Raw genomic sequence first — 25,152 nt, forward strand, 5'->3', positions numbered from 1 at the left:
TATGGGAAGAGTTCCTGCCTTTAGCTATACATGTTTCCACCCACTTAGACATGCTTCTCACCCACAGACACACACAGCCTCCAGAGACACAAAGCTTCTGTGTATCCTACATGTACCTGCACCCCAATTCTGTCAACCTCCCCACAGCTCTTGACTGGCTGTTTATTCCATTCCACTACCTTCCCACCCCAGCCCTCAAAGTCCCAAACAGATTGGAAAAAAAAAAAAAAAAAAAAAAAAAGGAGGTGGTGAAATTGCTTGCTTGCACGAAAGGGCTCTTGCCTTTGAGGGGAGCTCTCTAGGCACCTAATTTCTCTTAGATTTCTTTCTGTCCTCAAAGGTACTTGTAGCATGTTTGCCGTTAAACGGTTGTAAATGAGGGGCTGAGTGTATGAAGCGTTAATGAAGGCTGCCATTGGAACCATTCCACGTCCCGTCCCGGCTGGCAGGTTTGCTGTCCAAGAAGTCTCTTGCTGGAGGCCTGAGTTCCTGAGTGTCGGGTTTCAGCTCTCCTTTCTTCTTTTTTCATCTTTTCTTTTTTTTTTTTGAGACGGAGTCTCACTCTGTCACCCAGGCTGGAGTGCAGTGGCCGGATCTCAGCTCACTGCAAGCTCCGCCTCCCGGGTTCACGCCATTCTCCGGCCTCAGCCTCCCAAGTAGCTGGGACTACAGGCGCCCGCCACCTTGCCCGGCTAGTTTTTTGTATTTCTTAGTAGAGACGGGGTTTCACCGTGTTCGCCAGGATGGTCTCGATCTCCTGACCTCGTGATCCACCCGTCTCGGCCTCCCAAAGTGCTGGGATTACAGGCTTGAGCCACCATGCCCGGCCCTTTTTTCATCTTTTCTTCTGTAGCTATTTTTTTCCCCCTACCTTGTCATCCTTCGCTTCCCTTCCTTCTTCCCTACCCGCTCCACCCTTATTACCCCTTTGGCTTTTTCTGAAAGTAACCACGAGGAACAGAGTCGGAATGAGGCTAGGGAAACAGCATTTTTTTTTTTTTCTCTATTCCTGTAGAAAGCAGGGCCAAAATAGTGCATTTTATTTTTTTCTGCTTTTCCTTTTATCTCTTTGTGTTTGCTTCATTTCTTTCTCTTTAAGTCAAGGTTGAAATTGATGTTTGCAAAAGACAGGAATTTTGAATAACTGCCTGAGTTAAACAGAATATGGAGAAACTTTGACTCTGTCCCATGTATTAAAAATTAAAATTAGGGCAGAATAATGCGGATTTGTCCTGGAGGACCTGGCCAGATGTAGCTAGAGGACCTTCACAGTGCTGGTATAATTATACCTGGATATGGAATAGTCTTCACTTTAAGCAGCTCCATTATGTGAAAATACAGATCCACAGATACATATACAAATAAACACTTCCAAAAGTAATCCTTGTATAATTCAATGGAATATGTGTTTTTAAGCTACAATAAGTAAGCCATGGAAAGTACTGCATTATTTTTTGATAACAGACTTTTCAGTTTGTGTAAGATGTGATTACCTTTACCAAACATCATTTCTACTCAAATAGAATACTTACAATAAACTGTATGGAGGATACCTATATAAGTCATGTCCTGAGTTTATACTGTTTCCTAGAGACATCTATTTTATACATTTCAAGTTTTGAGTTTAGTCTGATGTTTTATACTTTTCAGTTTAGTACCTGAATTGTGTCTATGAAATAATAACAGATAATAATTTTAAGCACATACTGTTTGCTAGACATAATGCAAGATACTTCGTACGTTATGTCATTTCAATTTTTTTTTTTTTGGAGATGAGCCTCTGTCACCCAGGCTGGAGTGCAGTGGCACGATTTCAGCTCACTGCAACCTCCGCCTCCCAGGTTCAAGCAATTCTCCTGCCTCAGCCTCCCAAGTAGCTGGGACTACAGGTGTGTGCCACCACACCCGGCTGATTTTTTGTGTTTTAGTAGAGATGAGGTCTCACTGTGTTGCCCAGGCTGTTCTCGAACTCCTGAGCTCAGACAATCTGCTTGCCTCGGCTTCCCAAAGTGCTATGATTGCAGGCGTGAGCCACTGCTCCCGGCCTATCTCATTTAATTCTATTGTCATTTTAGAAGTGAAGTGACAAAGGCTCATGGAGGATATGTAAACTGTTCTTGAACACACTATGTTTGGTTGCTCGCCTTTGTATCCACCTGTGTTTCATCATTATTGCACAGTGTTCCCATTACTCTAAGGGTTACGATCTGAGGTCCCTTCCACCCTGATACTCATTTATTTGTGCATTCAGCAGTTGCATGGATTGAGTGTGTGGCAGGATGCCCTGCCAGTCAGGCCAGCACTCAGTGATAACTGCTGGTCACAGGATCTAGTGATTTGGCGTTAACAAATGAAGGTTGGACATGACCCTTTTTTATTCTGTCCTGAGAGCCATTGCCTATGCTATCCACTTATTATAGTGGCATTCATATGTAATAAATAACTTATCAAAATAGTCATAAAGGACTTGGTAGACAAAATGAACTGCTAGAGAAGACTGCATTAAATTTTAATGGGAAGAATTCTTAGTAATAAGTAGGAAATGCATCTTGATATAAAACCGAGTCATTCTTTTGTGGCTTTCCCTAAGACATCTTCATATCGGTGACTATTTTTTTTTTCATTTATGAAATACTGTGTTTTTAGACAAAGTGTATTTGAAATTTCTCACTCTGTTTCCCAAGTAAATAAACAAATAAAAGTAAAGAATGGAAAAAGACAAGGCAAGCCATCTTCCTTTATTTCTTAGAGGTGGAGTGCCTTCTAGGAATAAGCTGTGTGTGCCGTGTGTGGAAGACACCGGTAATCATATCATAGACCCTGAGCTCAAGGAACCTGTGTTCTTGTGGGGCAGTCAAAGAAATAGCCCTCGTCCAGGGTATTAAATGCTGTGATGGGGATACCGAGAGAGTATCCTGGGAATGTTTAGGAAGGCACCTCATCGTCTTGGTGATGATGACGTAGTCACAGTAGTTTCTTCTAAAGAGAAGACACATAGGTAGAGATCTAAGAATGAATTGGAGTTCTCTAGATAAAGGGGATGTAAGGGGCAAAGGGGAGCAGACTGGCTGAAGAACATTTTTGTTAAAATCCTTTTTTTTGTTTTGAAGAAATAAGACTTTTGTCCTAAAATTCCACGGCAGAGCTTCCAGGGCTATAATAGGGATTAAGGTATTCTACAACAGATGAACAAATCTTTTAGGGACAGACTGGTGAGTTTAACCTCTGTAGGGCTTCTGTAGAGGAGGTACTCTTTGTTGTGGGAAAAACAGGGGCCTTTTTAGTGAGAAGAGGGGCCTTGGGTCTCTCTAATTTTCCTAATTGGCTGTGCTGATAGCTTTTACTCTTCTTCAAAGGAGGCATAATACAACCCCATTAATTGAAACTCCAGTGTTTAGAATGTTTGGTGGTTTGTGAAGCCCTCCTGTAAAAGGCAACTGACCAAGCATATAAATAAAACTATGAAATCAATACATATATGTTGAGCATTTAAATGTGTAGGGTGCTGGGTTTATGTACTCAAGGTTGCTTGCGGGGATTATTTAGCTGGTTTAAATAAACAAACTTTTAAAAGGCTTTCTAAAGTAAAAACATCTATTTGCATACCAATTCCAATTTATGCTCTGCTCAAAAGTAGGTCTGATGATGCCTCTTTGTGGAAACAGTTTATCAGTAGTTAGAGTTTATGTCTCATAAAGTTTTAAGATTTTATTTTTCATTAAAATTCTTTGAATTCAGACACTTTTGGTAATTCATGCCTTCCCTCTGATTTCCCTAGATTGGGTAGATTTTCCTGGCGTTGCACTCTCTATTTTTATAATAACATAAGCATATTGATGATAGTGAATAGGAAAAAGGCTGTGGGTAGGGTAAGAGCAATTCTTTTCAGCTTCAAGGGATTTAAAAAAATTCTTTCACTATTCAAGAGTTGTAATTTGTGGTGTGCATTTAAAATAACTCTCATCTTTCAGTCTCTCTAATAAATGCATTCTGCTCTATGGCCAGGCGTGGTGGCTCACTCCTGTCATCCCAGTGCTTTGGGAGGCCGAGGCGGGTGGATTGTTTGAGGCCAAGAGTTTGAGACCAGCCTGGCCAACATGGTAAAACCCCATCCGTATTAAAAATAAAAAAATTAGCTGGGGGTGGTGGTGGATGCCTGTATTCCCAGCTACTCAGGAGGCTGAGGCACGAGAATTGTTTGAACCTGGAGGCGGAGGTTGCAGTGAACTGAGACAGCGCCACTGCACTCCAGCCTGGGCAACAGAGTGAGACTCTATCTCAAAAAAAAAAAAAAAAGCGTCTTGTATAAATCTATGATATCTGAGAATCCGATGTCATATTTGCTTATTGTCTGTCTTTCCTGCTGGAACATAAGCTCCATGATGGCAGGGACTTTGTCTTGTTGCTGTATCCTTAGCAACTAGAACAGTCCCTGCTGCATGGGAAAGTCTTCATATTTATTTAATGAGTGTGTGAAACAGTTCATTCTTTATTTGTGCATGGAAACATGATATTTGCAAATTTTATAATTTACATATTTTTATATATGTAATTACATATATAATTTGTATATGTAAAATTTAAATATATAAAATTACATAATTTATATATTACATTAATATTAATACTGCCTTATATGTAACAAGTTTTTTTTGATGAGAGGAATTTCAGACTCTTATAAAATCATTTATTTACAGAGGATGGTATAACTATCTCTGACGTGAGGTACTGGGGAAGTATTTCAAAGTGACGTTGGAATGGGATTTCTGGATATTGCAGATGCAAGAGTGTTGCTGAAGAGCGAGTTTGTGGCATACCAGGCTGTGAATGCACCGCATGGGCAAAGGCCCAGGGTCATATGATCTGCAGGGCCATAACAGGAGTAAGTACATTGTGGTCAGATTATGCCAAGCAAGGAATTTTATCTTGAAGGCAGTGGGGGACTATTGAAAAATCAGAGGACAGCGCAAGGGAAGGGGATGACAGGTAACGAGATCAGATTTGTGCTTTAAGGTGATTTTGGTGTCTCTGTTGAGGATGGATTAAAGTGGGGTGAGATTAGAAAAAAATGAGCTAGAAGGTGAGAGATGGTGTAGTAAGTGGGATGAATGAGTTTAAAAAGCTATTTTTGAGATTAAATTTAAGCAATTTGCTAATGGGAAGGTGGTTTGAGGGAGAAGGAAGGGTTGAAGTTAATACTGAGGTTTCTAGTTTGTAAGTGAAGAATAGCAATGTCTTAAAGGATATCAAGATTACCAGAGGCTGAAGAAAGCTGCTGAGGAAGGTTAGAAGGAGAGAGTTGATGAGTTAGATTTTGAGTAGCCTGTAGGATATTCAAGTGGAGCTGTCCAGGAGGCAATTGGAAATATATGACTGAGGCTTCAGAGAGAGGTCAGGGCTAGAGACATAAATTTGGATATAATCAGCGTGTAAATAGCAATTGATATCATGAGAGGGAATGCAGTGATCCAAGAGAGCATACACAGTATAGAAGCAGACCAGGGCCAAACCCTGAGAAGACCAAATATTTGGCAAGGTGGTTAGCGGAGAGGTTAAGAACAAGATTATCAGAGAGGCAAGAGAAAAATCTGGAGGGAGTAGTATCTTAAAAGCCAAGGGGAGTTTGAGAACTATAGGTTCATCCACATCATTCCTCTGGTCTCCTTTACTTCTATCTTAACATATATTATGTTAACTTCATCTCTTTTCTGTCAGTTTTTCCGATGTCTGTGAGCTCTGTGAAGGCAGGGATAAAATGTGTTTCATCTTTGTGCATAGCCCAGAAATGGCAAATAGGTTTCATTTCGTGTTCCAAGTCTGAGTATTCTCAGCTGAGTCCAGAGTCTGCAGAGAAGAGTGCCTTCATCCGTTAGTGATTTCTGATTAGTGATTTCAGGATCAGGGACTGGTGGCAACTTGCCCTGTATTTCTCATGTCTGCATTAGGCACTTATTCATTCATTATTCAACAGATATTTACTGAGTGCCCAGCATGTGCCAAGTAATGTGCCAGGTGCTCAATAAACGTTTATTGAATAAATGTTGAATGGTTAAAGGAAGGCTCACAACATCCTTTAGAAGGAATGGGAAAGGACTTGAGTGAGGTGAGCCTCCTCTGAGAGCCCAGCTGAGGCCATTCACAGTGTTGTGTGCCTCAGGTCATCCCGTCCTCCACCTATGCAGAGTGTACTGGTTAACACGAAGTCTCTGGTAGAAGTATGCCAGATTTTAATGATTTTAACAAAAATACTTTTCACTTTTATAAGTATTTAACTTACTAGTGTGCACTTGCATCTCACTTGATCTTTGCATTAATCTAGCAAGAGAGAGAGGCCATTTGTTGTCATCTCTATTAGACAGATGAGGAAACAGAGATATTTATTCCTAAAAATTTGAGTAAGAAAGCGAACACTGAACCAGAATTGGAACTGAGGACTGACTCCCACTTCTAGTTCTTGAGAGTATGGCTCGGAAATGGGCATCTCCAATCACAAAATGTGGCTGAGCCATTTGGGCAGCGAGCAGAGCTGGACACTTTGTGATTCAGAGGGGCTTTCCCATGGAATGCAGTGGGCCACGGGCAGCATTTTGGGTGGTACAAGGTTGGTAGGAGGAAGAGAAATGATTGGCTCCCAGAGGCTTCATGGGCTCCCAATTTATGATTCTTTCTCTGTGGCTAATTTTTGTTAAGTATAAGAATTCCAGGAATCTCTTAGGAATTGTGGAGACTGCTGTCTCCCGAAATATAAAACATCTGCTCTTGGTCTCTTTGGAGCTCCACTGTCTGAGGGGAAAACAGGGAAAAAGAGTTGCTATAAAACAGACATTATTTCAGACAATAAATCCCCCTTTACTCATTAATGAGAAAATAAATTTAGGGCCAGAGGTGTCAGACTTTTCAGGAGGCCTCTTTTTTTTCTTCTTCTTCTTTAATAATTTAAAAAACTTCCCACACTACACTGATGTACAGGAAGCATCTCTTAACACGGTCTTTTTTTTTTTTTTTTCTTTCCTGAGAGAGTGATAAGTTCAGAACAAGAGACCATGTCTCTGGGGACACAAAACTGAGGGTGCTGGTTGGACACAGCTGCTCCCTGTACCCTACCCTGCTTCAGCATGTTAGGCACATCTTTTTCTTTTTTTTTTTTTTTTTTTGAGACGGAGTCTCGCTCTGTCGCCCAGGCTGGAGTGCAGTGGCTGGATCTCAGCTCACTGCAAGCTCCGCTTCCCGGGTTTACGCCTTTCTCCTGCCTCAGCCTCCTGAGTAGCTGGGACTACAGGCACCCGCCACCTCGCCCGGCTAGTTTTTTGTATTTTTAGTAGAGACGGGGTTTCACCATGTTAGCCAGGATGGTCTCGATCTCCTGACCTTGTGATCCGCCCATCTTGGCCTCCCAAAGTGCTGGGATTACAGGCTTGAGCCACCGCGCCCGGCCTAGGCACATCTTTTTCTGTACCGGTATTTTCTTCCTGAAATCCTAGGTAAGAACACCTGAGGGGATGGATAGATGGCATGGCAGGACATGTATAACAGTCGAAAAAATGTGTAGGCAAATTCCTAAAATCACCATTTTCCTGTCCCACACCCTTCTTTCCCTTTTCTTTTAAATACCCTCCATCCTCTCAAATCCCACTTCTCTCCTCAGGGTCCTTGAGACTTCCCCATTCCACATTTCTCTGGATCCTCTGAGATTCTCAGCCTCTTCTAGAGTACTAGGGACCGCTTTTTGGGCAAATCTGTGTAAGCTGAATGGATTTCATGAAATCACCTAAAACTTTTCTGTTGCACTTGGTAAGGGCCTTGGACAGGGAAAAGAAGGCAGACAGGCTTAGAGGCAGAGACTATACCTGGCTTACACTTGCATTCCCAGCACCTAAGCCAGTGACTGGCTTGTAGTAGGCACTCAGTCTTTCTTGAGTTAAATACAGTGAATAATTTAATGGGGGGATATGGTAAAAGAAGAAGAGGAGAGTTAGGCAACTCACGGGCATCTTCAACAGACAGGAGCCCCATGACTGGGGGGTGTCTGAGCACAAGGCTTCCTGGCGTCATAATAGAAGTAGTCACAGAACCCCCAAGACCGGAACCTGTTACACCAAAGGGTTGGTGCACATTCACAACGCCCTCTGTCGAAGGGCCCCACCTTCCATGCCTGCGCGTCTCTTTTTGTTCTATCAGGTTTAGCACTGAGGCAATTGGTGGCCGCCGCCTCCTTTGCCTCATCTACCCCAAGTCCCTGCTTGCCGTCAGGGTGCAGCAGGCTCTGGTGCCAACAACAATCTCCCCAGGAAAGAGATTTGAGGGACTGGAATTGTGAAAGAAATGTAAGCTCTGAGCTTGAGGGTGGTCCATGGGCCCCTCCCCTTCTCACCTTTGAAGCAGAGAAGGGGCTGGTTCCAGGGCTCTGTGGGAAAGCTGCTTTGAAGAATGGTGTACTTGGGCCACGGGGCATCATTCTGCTTTAGTTGAGGGGGGTCCCTGTTGTGTTCCAAAGAGAATGTGGTGGGGTTAACATAAAAGCAGAGTTTAGCAATGAGAAACCCAATGGTCTATGGCCTGCTTTCTTAATTGTTAGTGAATTAAGCCAGGAAGGCATTTGGGGTGGCTGGGGAGATCCTTTGTAAGAGGTTAAGGTCCTCATAGAGTGATAGGATTAGCAATAATTTGGTGGAAACAAACAAGCAGAATACCAGGAGAGCTACGAGCGATCAGTTCTGCACTGTGTCCCTGTGTTCTCTGGTTCACCAGGGACCTTAGGCCTGTTGTTCTAAATGATCACAGGGCTGGCATCACCCTTGCTGTGATGGGCTGGCAGGCCAATGTGCTTGGCCCTCCTGCCAAAAGTATCTACGCATGTTCTGCCATGGATGGTTGGTACATTGCATGCTCCCCTCTCCCTAAAATCTGAGCTGGGAGATGGGGAAGAATGAAAGGAGAAAATCAAATTAAATGTTTGACCAGCAGAATGAATTCTGTCTCCAGTCAGGCTGGCTTGCATTTGTCTTGCTTTTTATTTTCTGAACTTTCTCTCACCATAAATCCTTTTCCTTTCCTTTTATCCATTAAAATGTTTTTACTTTTTGTGCCAGCACTTTGTCCTTTGGCTCTTTCTGTGTCTGTCCCAGCTCCATAATCTTCCCCATGTTCTTTTGGTCACTTTCTTGTCTCCTGATCTGAACCCCAGCCTTTCACTTTGAAATGCTTTTTTCTTTCTCAGATTTCAGGATTTCTTTCTTGCTTTAGAGTGGGATGTTCACTTAACCCTTTTTGGGGTCTGTTTTTCTCTCTAGTTTTGGGCCAGGTTCACATTTCTGTGTTTCAAATAATGACGCTTGTGTATACATAATCATTGGGGCTCAGTTCTCTTTTTTGTTGTCTGTTTAGAGAAAAGGCTTGGTTAGGAAAAAAAAAAAATTGGCTCCTGGACTTTGCCATCCTATGCCTGTTTCTTTGCTTTGAGGCTTGGGAATAAAAATTACTTAGCTCATCCACTCTGCTGGGAGAGTAGAGAAGAGGGTGACATGCTCCACAAGAAATGGGGACAAGCCCATTTTGGAGGGAGACTGCCTGATTTTTTAGGAGATAGGGAGTGGGGACCTGCTCTGTGCCTGGCCTCCCACTAACATTTCTCGCATCTCACTTTACCTCCAGCAAGAGGAGAGCTGACAGCCTACAACAATGGCCTCCTTTCTTCTCCCAGGGCCAGTGTTTTGATAGTGTCAGGTTACACCCCAGCCTCCCCTTGGCCCATTTATAAACCTGACACAGGCAACATGATGTAATGTTATTTTTCAGGATCTCAATGAGGAAATTTTTTGCCCCAGGTCAGAAGAATGCTAGTTGATTTTTGCTGAAATGAACCATGGCACGGTATAATATATGGGCTCCTAGTTCAAGAAGGTGGAGGCGGGGCTGGGGGGTGTATTACACTGAAGTTGGTAGGGTGTCACAAAGCTTTTTCTGCTTGGACCTTCCACCTCTGGGCACCTCAGCCAACCTATCATTGTTGAGAAAAGCACCCTTGTAGAAGGAGGCTTGGAAGCTGCCCCTTTTAATGCAATTTTGCCTGTTTCGGGGGCCATAGCCTTGATTTCCAATGCGTCGCCATTGAGCAGCTGCAATGGTTGAGACTAATCTAGAAAATGACCACAGAAAGGAAAGGGGGACAGGGGGGACTTCTTTTTTTTTTTTTTTTTTTTTTTTTTTTTTTTTTTTGAGACGGGGTCTTGCTCTGTCGCCCAGGCTGGAGCGCAGTGGCCGGATCTCAGCTCACTGCAAGCTCCGCCTCCCGGGTTTACGCCATTCTCCTGCCTCAGCCTCCCGAGTAGCTGGGACTACAGGCGCACGCCACCTCGCCCGGCTAGTTTTTTGTATTTTTTAGTAGAGATGGGGTTTCACCGTGTTAGCCAGGATGGTCTCGATCTCCTGACCTCGTGATCCACCCATCTCGGCCTCCCAAAGTGCTGGGATTACAGGCTTGAGCCACCGCGCCCGGCCAGGGGGGACTTCTATGTGACCAAGTTTGTCTTCTAGGCTAGCGTTCAGCCACCTTTTGTAGCTCTGGTTTCCCCGGCTCTGCTTGAGCAGTGCTGCTGGACTTGGCGGCGGGAATAGAAAGGGAAACTGGCCGTGGCTTCCTTTTACTTCCTCCGTCTTCCTCCCTCCCTCACCCCACGATATCTGTACCTAAAAAATGTCAGAAAATTCCCACTTTTGTTTGTTTTGAATGAAAAGAGACAAAAGATTCTAGACTGGAAAGGTGCCTGGCACTCAGGTGGAGCACTCTCCTAGGCAGAGGAAGAGATGCAGAATATCACCTCTGTTCCCGTCTTCCTGGTCCCTCTCCCCTTCTGGAGGCGACTGAGCTGCTGGTGTCTCATGAGATGTGGTAAAGCATCCTGGTTAAGAGCACTGGAGATAGTGTCCAGCTTGGCTTTCCATCCCGTTATGAATTGGCAGATTAACCTTGGACAAGTGATTTGAACTCTGCCTCAGTTCTTAGTCTGTTAAGTATGAGGAAAAAGAGACCTGTGTCCCCGGGTTATTAGGCAGTCTAAATGAGTTTATTTACATCAGTGTGTGGCACCCAGGGATCACTGTATGAGAATTTTCTTTAAAAAACCCTTCTAGAAATATTTTTACAAATTATGAATATATTTTCCTAATTTTGAAAATACAACTAGTAGAATACTATGAATACTGTTCTGCATGTTGCTTTTATTGATTGATGTATTTAGCTTGTTTCTTAGCAATGTCAAGTCTTATGTTCCAATTTGTGAGCCATAGTGTTTTGTTACTATCCCTGTAAGGCAAGGCATCTGAAGTAATCACCCAGATATGCATACGGAAGACCTTTCTGGACTGTCGGGGAAAGCATTTTATCCCAGCTGCCCTGAACTTGTCACTCTTCTCTGAGCAGGTCACGCCCCTTGCTGACTCAGCCTTTGCACTGTGTCCTCTGCCTTGAATTCATTCTCTCTTCTCCACACTACCTGGCAAACTGTTTTTCTTCCTTCAGGAACCAACTCAAGTATGAGGATTGCTGTAAAGCTATTCCTAACCTTCTCCAGGCTCTCCTGTGAGCCCCCCTAGCATTGTGTGTGTGTCTGTGTGCCAGCCTTGGCACACAGTGTTGCGGTTATGATCTGTGTATGTGTGTACATGGGGGCCCAGAGCTCTCCCACGCTGAACATCAGCAGTTAGTACAGTGTCTGTTACATAGTCATGCCCCATGTTTTTAACAAATAAACGATAAGTACTTTTTGGTGACAACAGCAGTTTCCTTGTTTTCCTTCTCTCTGCTGAGAGTGTCTCGAGGTAGAAACAAAGAAATCTGACTCCACCCTAGGACCTGACCAAACTCTTAGTCCCACTCCAAAGCATGCTCTAACAATGCTGGACTTTACCTGGGGGCTGCAGGTAGATTGCCCCTTCAGCTGCTCTGTCTTCTCCTGGAACCTACAGTGGAGATCCCAGTATGCACGGAGAACCTTGGAAGACTCTGTGGCATGTACTTACTGCTTTGCTAGTAAAGCAACACTTGAGCAGATCAACTCCATCAACTCCCAGGATAACCTTTCTCGGGTGTTTCTGTGGGGTGTCTGTTGTGGGGGAGGCAGAAGCACAAAGCGGAAGAAACCAAGCACAATTCCTTGCCCAGAATCACTCAGGAGGCAAAGTACAATTCCGTTCTTCCTTGAGTTGGGACCTTTGGTGATTGGGTCCTCCTTGTGTGCGGAAGCACATGAAAGCAGGGTAGACAAAATTAGAGGGTGAGCGTGTTTTCCAGACCATTTGGCTCAGCCTCTCTGATTTTACAGACGAGGAGAGTGAGGCAAAGTGTGGTTAAGTGACTGGACCAAGGACACAGACCTACTTTAGCCTTGGGAGCCAGATTTTAGGATGCCGGTAATTCTTCCAGTATCTGGGTATGCTGGTGTCTGAATTTCTGGTTCACACCATCAGGTCAGCCTATAGACACCTCCTTTTTCTTAGGTGAGACCTATCTTACTCATTTCCTCTTTCCTTCTCTGCAGCGCCCACCCCCACTCCCACCTCCCCTATTCTCTATGTTGACATGTGACTTGCGGCACTTGCAACATCCCTACCTAAAATTGTTGTTTGCCACCTGGCTGCTGACTTCTGTGCTATGCAACTTCACTCTGCCTGTTTCAACCCTCTGAACTATGGAAGCGGATATAAAGAAAGGGACTCCCACACATTTTGCAGATCTAAATTGGGCCTTAATATAATATACATGGTTATGATAAACAGGTTTTCAAGGGCATGGCTGGCAGCTTAGGCTGGCTTCCCTGGTCACGTCAGTTGCATTCTTTTTTTCTTTTTTTGAGTTAGAGTTTCACTCTGCTGCCCAGGCTGTAGTACAGTGGCATGATCTCAGCCCACCACAACCTCCACCTCCTGGGTTCAAGCAATTCTCCTGCCTCAGCCTCCTGAGTTGCTGGGATTACAGGAGCCTGTCACCACACCTGGCTAATTTTTTGTGTTTTTAATAGAGGCAGGGGTTCACCATGTTGACCAGGCTGGTCTTGAACCCCTGACCTCAGGTGATCTGCCCACTTCGGCCTCCCATAGTGCTGGGATTACAGGTGTGATTCACTGTGCCTGGCGTCAGTTGAACTCTTTAAGTGTATTCAGCTCTTCCCTTAATTCTTGGGCAGTCAGGATTCTTCAAAACTCTATGTTTCTCTGGGAGTCAAAGGAAGTTTATGGACACAATTTCTGCATATAGTAGCTTATTTCTGAAAATAAGAAAAATGAGTAAGTTGGACCTCATTTCTTTTTCTAACAATCTGTGGGTTACCCTGGTCTTGTTCATCAGTTTATTTTCATTTCTACTTGTTGTTGAAATAACCTTTCAAATAACCACAAGGAATTTTTAAAAAACAAAGTCACTGTCTTTTTCTCTAGGTTCAATTTTTTTGGTCACTGATAGATATAAAAGAAAGGAATAAAAACATTCTTTTTTTTTAGAATAATTTTTTTTTTCTTTCAGGCAAGGAACTATTTGTTCAGGTGTAATATTTCTGATTTTATATTGCAGTGATTCCCTACAGATGACAAGTGCTCAAACTCGAGACTTCTAAATGTTAGGTACCAAATTGACCTTTTTGTAATCAATTTGTTTTTATCTAGCTTTATTAACAGCCAACCGCTGCATCATTGATTGGATCGACGAGGTGGTGATGTGAAACAGTCGCTAAACGTGGCCAGAGTAACCAGACTGACTTTTGTGTGGTTTTTGTTTCTGGACAAGGACTCTGTTAGTTAGAACAGCCTTTAATTGTGCCCACCACAACTAAATAAAACCCACGAGACAGTTACAAATGACCTGTCACAAGAGGGGAGGAGTGAAGTAGAAGGAGCCAGAGGGAGAGCCTACAGGCCTTCTGTGAATGACCACAATCCCTATTAACTTTGGGATTTGGCCTCCCTGGGTTGGATATGCCTGGAAGGGTCGCAGAGGTTAAGAGCCAGGAGTCTGGGGAGGCCAGGGTATTGTGTTTGGTTACAGAGGTGCCTTCCAGGTGATCACCATGGAAATTCCTTTCACTGGGATCTCCAGAGGTGAAATACGCAGAATGTGTCTATGTGAAATATGGTCATGTAAACCATGGGATAGGAATGGGAAAAGCTGACTTAGTCTCTCTCTCTCTCCACCTCTGGAGTGGCAGCTGCGTGACTGACTCCCTGTAAACTTTCAAATGGTTGTTCTTCATGCCTGGAGCTGATTCCGTGTGTCAACAAGTCTGGGCAGTCTTTGATGTAGCCACCAGCGTCTAGGCCAGGAGGCACACTGCGGCTGCCCGGAGCCCTCATGATCATTCTCTGTGCCTTCTGCTGCCCTCTCAGCCCCTGGGTCTCCCTCCCCACGTCCTCCTTACGCCTGCTCCTGTGACAAGGGGTGGGAAGCTCTGTTTACTGATCTATATATTATTGTGTTGGTGGGAAACACTTGCTAGGCCAAATAATAATGTCTTGCAATTACTTAGCATTATCTTGGGTGTATCTCCCTTGAGAAATATATTCCTGGAAATATACCAGTAAAATGAGTTTCGGTTAGCTGAATCATATTTTATAGCCATTGAAGTTATTAATGTAGAAATTTTTCTCAAGGACAAAAATCGGACTGAGGCTACCTCAACCTCACTGAAATTTTTAGTGAAGGTTAAGAGGCATATTCTCTGATAAACTACAAGGTAAGAACACTTCGTGTAACAACAACAACAAAATCAAAAATTGCATGTTCCCAATGCTAACTTCAGAGGGAGCTGCATTTTCTGAGATTATTCAGTCCTTTTACATGCAGTGATAATTACTAATATTTATTGATACTTATCATGTGCTAGTCATAGTGCTAAACCCATTGACATAGATCATTTCACATAATCCTCATAATAATCCTTTGAGAAATGGAATATGTTTATTCTGATTTACAGATTTTTGAGACTGAGGTTCAAATAAGTAATTTGCTCAAGGCCATACAGCTGTTAAATGGTAGAACTGGGACTTGAACCCACCTGGAGTCCAGATCCAGAGGTCATATTTTATTACCTCTTGACTATCTTTTTCCTGTTAGGATAAAATAGCATACCTTCATCTTAAGTATTATTTTAAAAACTCCTCAAATTTATAAGCTAAAGCTCATTGGCCATGTGCTGTTGCCTTTAAATTTTTATCCCTCCTAGAGATTATAACTAAGACTAATGTCTCTGGCTACCCAACCCAGTTGGTTAGAGCTAATGGGACCAAGGTGACAAGGTTCAACCCCTATTTGAGTCTGTTAGCTGGGCTGAGTTTCATGGCCACAGAATTAACCTTTCACCTTGGCCAGCTGCCTCACAAATGCATGTTGTTGATCAGAGAGAATAAGGAGGAGATTGTGGATAAAATGGCACAGACCACTAGACCAGCCACCCAAGACTATGGATGGTGGTTCAGTAGTGTTTTCTTTCCAATGTGGGATCAGACGTTATTACCATGTTTAAAACAGCATTTTTCTTAGTGTGCTCCTTGGAGCTAGTATTTGTTTTAGTGTTTATATGTGAGGAAGCATTGTATTGCCAAGTAAGCTTGGGAGTTAAAAGAGCTTTCTGAACTACAGGGCTTCCCCGAGCTTTAATATGTTAATGTGTGTTGTAAATCTCCCAGAGGGGTGTGTGTGGTGGAGTGGTTAGCATTTTCAGAATTTATTTGACCTGAAGACCTTTTTCCTGGACCAGGATTCTTAAAAACACACTTTAGAAAATTGTGTCTTAAAAATGTACTTGCTTTGTTCTATTTATTTTTGCATCCCTATAGTAGTCTTTCCACATTGGGGATCAGTTACAGTTAAAAAAGACCAGTTTCCATATTCCACAAACTTATACATGTGTGGATCTCCTTTCAGCAGGCTCTATCTTTACCTCTAAAGTGCTTCCACATCTCTTGTCCCATTTTCTTTGTTTTGCCCTATTTTTTAAACCAGGATTCTGTTGCTGGCCATAACACATACCCCGAATCAGTAACATCTCAGGGATTAGAATCCAGATCTCTGGCCCATTTCTCTTTCCAGTGGCCTATGCTGCCTCCCAGTGGACAGAGCATTTGCGAAGAGCAGAGATCATGATGCTTAATTCTTCTCTAGAAAGCGTTTGCCTGGTGTCTGTGAGCATTTCTCTGGCCTCCCATTGCTCTTGAATTATAAGGTGGCATTGTCTTAACTCTGTAAGCGAGTCTGAACAACTCTCCTCCTCCTCGCCTCCCCACCCCCCAAATTAAGTGCATTATTAGCGGAGATTCTAAGTTGACTTACCCCAGGGAGAATAATCACAGGGGAGGACTCAAGATGGTCAGCACCAGCCCAGCCTTCTCCTAGGCTGGAGTAAGGGTTTCCCGGGGAGTGGTGAAGTGCACTTGAACCTTGTCAATGACTCTCTCCTACTCTGTTGCTCACTTGCTCTTTTCTCTGTTTAATTTTGTACAGCTCCAGTGGCAATTTCAGTGATCTGATAATTTGGAAAATAAATGAAAGAGTGGAAGATAAATTTTTATTTTCCTTTCCTCAAAAAAATTACACCCAAGTGAATAATCTTTATGCTCTATTTCTCAGTAATATTTAGATGCTACTCCTGAAGAATAGCAGAGCTGCCAAAATCAGTAGGGTTTTTTACCAAGCTCTGCTTCAGTAATCCTATCACTTGCCTGAAGAATTCATTATAACGAAATAAACACATTAGGAACTCCTTGGTCTTTTACATCTCTAATATTTATGAAGTACTGAGGCTCTGAGCCAGCCAATAAGGAAGCTGGCAATTCTCAGCAATCAGTTTAATAGGCATTGGTTGATTTGGATTGCAAAATATAGGTGCCCTGATTAGCCCTCTATATGGACTTGCGTTGTTCTTCAGCCATTCAAAAGCTACCTAATTATGAATATTGAAGTATAATGTTCTGGCTTTTAACATAAGGCACTTACCTTTTAATTGGCCATCAGCTTTGTTTTTAGCGCTTATGTACCTCCACTGGGATTCAAATGAAATGGGGAGATAATCAACCAGTAAGCAGAGAAAAGGGTAAAATGATCAGAGATAATTAAGTGGCAGCAGGGACATTTAGGGTTAGACAACAGGGACAGAAACAAAAGAAGGAAACTCACAGGAAACCAGCTCCCTTCTCTGCCACACTGCCAGGCACACCCCTTTTGAAACCACCTTTGATTCCCTCTTTAGCTTTCAGGTGGGACACATACAGACTTTGTGGCTGACATCTATCAGCTTGAGCACAAACTTGATTCCTCCCTGCGCCTAAACTCAGCGCCAAGCAGAGGGTGGGGCATTGGATCCTCACTGCACAAACTTGGCAGAGGAAAAAAGACCGTTAAGTGAAGGCTAATTGGAATCTGCCCCAAACTGCACTCTGTTGGAGCTATTTACAATATCTTTCAAGCAGCTGACTTACTGGGTTATTCAGTTAAGGGGCAGTGAGTGGGGGGATCGGTGGGGAGCGCTCAAGGAGAGGAAGATGACCTGTACAAGGCAGTGGGTGCTTTTTTACACTTTTGAAAAATTAACTCCTACGCCATCTTAGTCCTTGGTACAAAGCCTAAGTACTCCTCTTGACCACAGGGAGCAGTTCACCTCCTTTGGGTCATGTGTCCCTTTATTTTCTGATGAAATTTATGGTTTAGTTCCAGAAAATTAGCCTAGATACACACATTCCCCCCCCCCCACCCATGGAATTTCAGGAAGGTAAGGAACCCCTGAAAGATCATCCATGGATCTTCTAGTTTTTTTCAAGTTAAAAAAAAATCCTGTTTTTAGATCCAGAAGTAGGGCTGGAAGCAATTTTTATAGGTAATTGTGGAGAGTGAAGTGGAGAAAGCCTACGAAAAATAATGAGTTTGCCTTTTAAATATTTCTTTGGAGGCCAGGAGGCATGGCCCATGCCTGTAATCCCAGCACTTTGGGAGGCTGAGGTGGGAGGATCACTTGAGCCTAGGAGTTTGAGACCAGCCTGAGCATTTGAGACCAGCCTGGGTAGCATAGTGAGACCCTGTCTCTACAACAAATTAAAGAATTAGCCAGGCGTGGTGGCACACATCTGTAGTCCTAGCTACTCAGGAGGCTGAGGTGGGAGGATCACTTGAGACCAGGGAGGTCAAGGCTGCAGTGAGCCATGATTGGACCTGGGCAACAGAGTAAGATCCTACCAAAAAATCAGCAAAACCAGCAAATTTTCATAGAAAAACATGAACTTCTTTAAAAAAAATTGTATTAAGGTACTTTAAAAACACCATTTGTATTTAAAGATCCAAAATAGCACATCTGTTTTACTTATTCAAGCAGATTTCATAAGTCATTATTTTGAGGCTATATTTTGTTAGTGTAATTCTAGCTAATTCTAATTTTTATATGCATCGAAATGTGATAAAATTATGTATCTTTAAAAATAGCCCTTTTGCAATTTAGGCTTAAGCAAGTACATATGCGTGCACGTGCATTTGTGAGTATGTGGGTGTGCGTGTGCAATTTTTTTTTTCTTTTTTGTACCACCTCCCCACCCTCTGACATGAAATAGGGACTTGTCTATAACCATATTCTCATGGCCTAAAAGCAGGTCTGGTGCAGAGTAGGTTGTTGAATACATGATTAATTTTGTAACTGTTGACTTCAGGTTTTGAGAGGAAAGTCAAAGAAATGTTTTCCCTTTTTTTTTTTTTTTTGTGATGGAGTCTCACTCTGTCGCCCAGGGTGGAGTGCAGTGGTGCGATCTCGCCTCACTGCAATCCCTGCCTCCCAGGCTGAAGCGATTTTCCTGCCTCAGCCTCACGAGTAGCTGGGATTACAGGCACCCGCCACCACGCCCAGCTAATTTTGATTAGAGACAGGGTTTCACCACGTTGGCCAGGCTGGTCTCAATTTCTCGACCTCAGGTGCTCTGCCCGCCTCAGTCTCCCAAAATCCTGAGGTTACAGGCATGAACCACTGTGCCCGGCCTTTTTTTAGAGACAGGGTCTTGCTCTGTTGCCAGACTGGAGTGCAGTGGCGCAGTCTTGGCTCACTGCAACTTCCACCTCCTGGGTTCAAGCGATTCTCCTGCCTCAGCTTCTGGAGTAGCTGGGACTACAGGTGTGTGCCACCATGTTGGCCAGGATGGTCTCAATCTCTTGACCTTGTCATCCGCCCACCTTAGCCTCCCAAACTGCTGGGATTACAGGTGTGAGCCACCACGCCCTGCCTTCCCTATTTTCTGTCTTTTTTTTTTTTTTTTTGAGATGGAGTCTCGCTCTGTTGCCCAGGCTGGAGTGCAGTGGCCAGATCTCAGCTCACTGCAAGCTCCGCCTCCCAGGTTCACGCCATTCTCCTGCCTCAGCCTCCTGAGTAGCTGGGACTACAGGCACCTGCCACCTCGCCCAGCTATTTTTTTGTATTTTTTAGTAGAGACGGGGTTTCACCATGTTAGCCAGGATGGTCTCGATCTCCTGACCTCGTGATCCGCCCATCTCGGCCTCCCAAAGTGCTGGAATTACAGGCTTGAGCCACTGCGCCCTGCCTTCCCTATTTTCTTAAACAGTCTTCCTTCTCTTTCTCTCTGTTTTTGTATTTTGCCTTCCTTTTCTTTTATCCCCAATGGGGGTGAGAATTAGGTTCCCAGAACCTGTTATGAACGTTTTCCTTGACTGATAGCACTATGAGAAAGCATTGCAAAGGACTGCCTGGGGGTGCTATTTAGTACAGGGGCATGGGATATGGACTGGTTTACCGCAGGTTCTCCTTCAGGGGCTGATTTAGGTTGGTGTTTATGCAGTCCTAGGCTGGCCTAGTTGCCCATTTCATAAGCTATACAAGGCTGCTGGACTGAAATAATTGTGAAATGTGGCCATCCCTCTTGCTGCACAGTCTGTCTTTTTGGCCATAATTAAGAATCATTCATGTCCAGGGTGCACATTTAGCCAATGGAGTTTCTTAACAACTCCTTTGAGAAAAGGATCAATGGACATACCTGAACAGAAAGGTTTCTGTGGTTCCATAATGTGAGAGTTCAGAGTGCACAGAGGATGATTCCTGAGTCTGCCCATCGAATAGGCATTTGGGTAGATTTTTTTTTTTTTCTACCATTTGACTTCCATCTTCCTAAAGAATGAGAAGTTAGGACTAGAGGAAAAGCTCCCATCTTTCACACTCAATATGTTCTCTAAAACCAAGCAACTTTGATTCTTCCTCCCTGTAAGTGAACCCTGGTTGCATAGCCTTTGACCTGTCAAGTCAGGTGTCAGATGACTTAGAGGGTATAGGAAATACTTCCATTTAGGCACCATCTAAGTTTACCCAGCCTCTCTTCCGCACCGACATTGGCTTTAATCCTCGTAAATGCTGAGTATACTCTTCTTTCCATGTGAGCCCAGGAGGCAAGGCTAGGCTGGAAGTGATCACTAGGTAGGAGAAGGCGTCTTGTTGGAAGGAGCTGGTGTAAAACAGCGGGTTGCCAGGCCTCTGTTCCCAGTGTTGTCTCGGGTGAAGCTGTTCCAAGGAAGCCACATTTCTCTCTGGGCCGCACTGTTGTGAGTGCCTAGGATGCTTCCAGTGGATCTGTGTGAAATGTCAAATCCATCGAGGTTAGCCTGGAATAAAATCTCTGTGCCGAAAGACTGGCAGGAGTTTGGGACTCCAAAGTTCTTGACTGATCTTTTTCTGTCGTAATGACTAGATGAGTGAGGTTCTCCGGATTGTTTCTGAGGCTGCTTGCTCCCTATGTCCTCAGCCTGTGACCAAGGTATAGCTCACTTGGGCTGAGTGCTTCCTTGTTCAGGATGAATTAAGCACTTGATGTGCACATGCTGTGAACTCATCTCCCCCAACTTTGAATTCTCTACCCATCATATACTTGGCCACTTTCCTGAGCCAAGCGCTTTATTATCTTGTCCTGTGAGTCCTCATAGATATATTTAGAAACATTTCTATGAAATATGAAATCCAGGCTTAACTGGCTGTTTGAAATCACAGCCCACAACCACTTTGCTGGTGTTTGCTCACACACATAGTGACACATGCTTGCTATACATACGCACAGTTGCCATCTTTCCCCCCCCCCCCCTTTTTTTTTTTTTTGAGACAGAGTCTTGCTCTTTCGCCCAGGCCAGAGTGCACTTGGCTCACTGCAACCTCTGCCTCCCGGGTTCAAGCAATTCTCCTGCCTCAGCCTCCCAAGTAGCTGGGACTACAGGTGCGTGCCACTACACGTGGCTAATTTTTGTATTTTTAGTAGAGATGAAGTTTTGCCATGTTGGCCAGGCCGGTCTTGAAGTCCTGACCTCGTTATCCACTCGCCTCGGCCTCCCAAAGTGCTGGGATTACAGGCATGAGCCACTGCGCCTGGCCAGTTGCCATCTTTTTTATGTGCTTTCCTTCCTTCTCTCTTCTCCAGACATAGCATGTCTATAATCTCTGGAGGTAAGCCCTGCCTCGTTACACACAAGAGGATCATGACTAATGCAGTGTATATAGATAGATAGAGATATCTACCAGCATGTTAATAAAGGGCCTGAGATGGAATGGAAAAATGTCGCCCTCAGGTAATTGTCCGCAGTCTTCTGTAGCCACTGCTGGAGAGGGGGTGGCGTGGGAATGGGGGAGATGGGCACACCCATGGGTACCATCTGTTAGGTGGCAGGAAAGAAGGATATTTCTGAATTTTATTTTTTTCTTGTCTAGGAAATTTCTAAAACTTCTTCTGCTTAGAGCCTTTTCAGGGTCTAATTCCCGCACAGGTGGGAGTGGTGCATTAGGTTTTACCTTTTTGCGTCCAAGCAGCCATCTCACTTCCAAAGTCGTGCTTCCTGATGCACTCCTTTGACTGTGTTCCTCTGCCTTTCCCTTGTGCCTTGCATCTCCTCTCTGTGCTTGCCCTTGTCTCTGTGTGTCTCTGTCTGTGCCTTTGTGGCTTAGCATCTTGGTGCTTGGATATTCCCCACCTCTCTGTGCGTCTTGGTTCCTGCAGAGCCTGCCTCCTTGTGCCTTTCATTACCACGTTAACAAACTCGAGTTGTGCCTAACGACGTCGCCTCATACGTTATGCTAATGATCAAGAGACATGTTAATGATATTTTAGAAGCCTAATTAGTGGAATATATAACTATATGCAATTTGGTAATGGACTGTGACAACAAGTTGTTAAAAGGGGGCTTGACAAATACAGTTGCATGTGGCCTCAGACAAACAGGAGCTGAGAATGGATGAGTGGAAATCAGACAGGGAGATAGAAGGAGGAGGTGTGTACTGGGGCTGTGAATGCCTGTGTGTACACTTATGTGAGGGTCAGTCTTTCTTACGGGTAGCATTGCTGTCTTATCATCATTCCACTGTCCTAAAACCACAAGGCTAACTGTATCTGAAGAATTATTTACTGATGTTTCTTAAGCAATTGCTACTGTTGCCATTGATCATACTCGTATATCTTTGTTAGAAATGTTATTTTGATTATGTTATTCTTCACAGTATCCTTACTTGCAATTTGTAATGGGAGATGGACACAGGGAAGATAGGTTCTTGTGCCAAAAAGAAGTTTTATTGTGTTATAAACCAACAATCAAGACCATGTAAGCTCAGAAATGATCTGTATTGTGTCTATCAACATTTCGACAGTATTGGTAGGAGTAAAACAAGGAGTGGTATGTGTAAAATCATTCAGCTGTTTGAATGTCAGTTTCTCTCAATGAAAGAATTGGTTAGAGGCATCCATTCCTTCAGCTGGTATCTTTCTTCCTCTAACGTGGTGATTCTCAATTTGTGCGCCTCGGACCCTGAGGGAGCCTTGAAGTTGTTAAAAAGGTTTGGTAAATTCATGCACATAGCAAGCATTGTCTGTGAACAGAATAATGTCCTGGACACACAGGCCGATAAATATACCTACTAAAATTCTTTGAATGTGTGAATCGCTATTGTGGTTAATGAAATGCACATTCACTTAAACAAGCATTTTTTTTTTTTTGTTCCTATAGGTTTCTTTATTCATGTGTATCATTCCTCCATCTGTAGACGCTAAAAATATAATAACTCTCTTATAGTGGTACTTGCAATGTTTCGACATTAAAAAAGAGACTATACATTCACAGAGGTTGGGAGCTTCTGTCTAGCCTGTTGTTATCAAAACTGCTTATAAAATATAGCAACTAATTTTCACTTTGACAACTATTTTAATTCTAGAAAATAGGTTTATGAAGATTTTGTTAAAGTGTTATCTATCCTTCCAATGACTTATTATACATTTTAGAACGTATTTCTATAGGGAAGAAAAATCTCCTTTAGTCATAATTGAACAGTTTTCATGAAGAACACGTTACACCATGCAGAAACATGGGTACTGCAGTACCTAGGTGGCACTAGCTTACGGGAGCCTGAATTCCAGAAACTTGGTTTTACTTTTTGTTTAGGATTAAAATGCCAAAAAGAGATAGGCTTGCAGTATCACACTTCACCACCAGGTAAAGCTTTTAGAAACATATATTCAGTGTGAAAATGCCCCAAGTTTGCAGCTTCTTGATGGATAAAGACAGTTACAGAGACAAAGAAAGTCTTTTATGAATTAGTCATCTACTCTTGAAATAGTGTAGGTTATTGGCAATGAGGTACGTTTGTATTTTTTTCTTGGCTGCTCTTCCTAAGGCAGTATGCCCTGTTACCATTGAGGATGTTCTTCTGTCTTTCCCCTTACATTTTTATTGTACACGGAAAGAGAGAAAAAGGAAGCCCTGAAGGAAGATTATGTATGAACCCAGGATTCTGTTATTATGTCTGATGTTTGTTTCCAGTTAAAAATGAGAAGTAATTTTTGGGAAGGAGACAGAAAGGGGAGAAGTTTATAAGCAAGCCAGTGGAAAAAGCACATTCATTATCAGTGTCTTTCTCACTGAGTCGTTTGAAGTTGGAAAATTAGCAGCTTCTTTGAAGCTCATGAGATCTTTCATCTTTGTGTATGTGAGTGTGTGTGTTAATATTAAGTGGTGATTCTTTCTCTTGCCACTTATTTGGTTTTTCTGCTAATAATGAAATTATAATGAGATCCCTGATGGGATTAAAAAAAAAAAAAAGAAAAAAAACACCTTACATGAATTATCCCATTCCCCCACCCTCCTTCTGCCTTTCTGTAAAATCTATTCTGCATAATAGGTCTTTGTTTCTGGATTTGTGACAGAATTGAAGGAGGCCAGGAGTCGGAAATGCCCCTCATTGTTCTTTTTGGTGACTAGGATACAAAGTTGTGTTCGGCACAAAGTACTCTCCTCTGCTTCTACCTCCGGGAACCCCGTTACCCCCCAGCCCACACACCACCGCCCCAAATTTGGGCGGGGAGAAGGCAAAGGTGAGTGTTTGATATCTTTGCAGGCTGAATGGCCAGTTTATTTGAGATGCATATACCATGCCTTCCCCCTTTTCTCTTTAAGGATTCGTGACATGGGCTGTCATTGAGGGAACCACACATCTGTCTTGATGGCAGAAATATGGTATTTGGAAATCTTGGGAAAACCTCTCAGGATACCATTTTCAGAAGTAGGTTTTCCTCCCTGTTACCTCTGGTTCCTATTCCATTGCCCTTTATCAGTACAGGCTTTTGAAAATGCCATGGATTAAAGAGGTCCCATTGCCCAGGGCTGAGCGTTTCTTTGCCCGGTCTGGTCTCTACTAGTGGGTGGGTAAGTGGAGCCTTTGGAAGAAGGAATCAGTGTATGGACTGTTCAAGATACACACATACTTATCTAATTTAAGCATTTCTGGCTGTAGGAAAGGCAATGCTGTGATCTATTCCAATGAAGAGTTTACGTTTTGGAAACTCAGTTTCAGAAAATTCTTCTATAATCCAACCTAAATCTTTTCTGCTTTACTATTTTATCTTAAGCCAGAGATAGACAACTGCTGTTTTCCCATCTTAAAACTCTAGAAAACTAGAGTGTAGAGAATGGGCAAGATGACAATGCCTCGTCTATGTATGTGGCTTAGTCAAAAGCTATTTCCTGAATCTCTCATGTTTAGATTTTCTCATCAACGTTAATGACCACTTTCAGGGCCTCATTCCCCACTCCCCATCATGTCTGCAGGTTCCCCCTCTCTTTCTTCCTTCTCACCATTTAACAGGTATAATAAAGCTGGGGAATCT

General features: G+C 43.3%; 1 protein-coding gene across 12 annotated transcripts in view; it reads left to right on the forward strand.

The window, feature by feature from the left end:
* The window catches only part of PBX1 (PBX homeobox 1), a 328,461-nt gene that overhangs the window by 44,189 nt on the left and 259,120 nt on the right, over positions 1–25,152 (forward strand). For 4 of the 12 annotated variants that reach the window (XM_065518528.1, XM_065518568.1, XM_065518441.2 and 1 more), the window contains one exon: positions 24,193–24,360. The exons of the other annotated variants lie outside the window; for them this stretch is intronic. In XM_065518528.1, the coding sequence (XP_065374600.1) occupies positions 24,193–24,360 (168 nt within the window). The remainder of the gene's footprint in view (positions 1–24,192; positions 24,361–25,152) is intronic. 12 annotated transcript variants of the gene reach the window in all.

The sequence above is a fragment of the Macaca fascicularis genome, chromosome 1 (assembly GCF_037993035.2).
Source record: "Macaca fascicularis isolate 582-1 chromosome 1, T2T-MFA8v1.1".
Classification (NCBI taxonomy): Eukaryota; Metazoa; Chordata; class Mammalia; order Primates; family Cercopithecidae; genus Macaca; species Macaca fascicularis.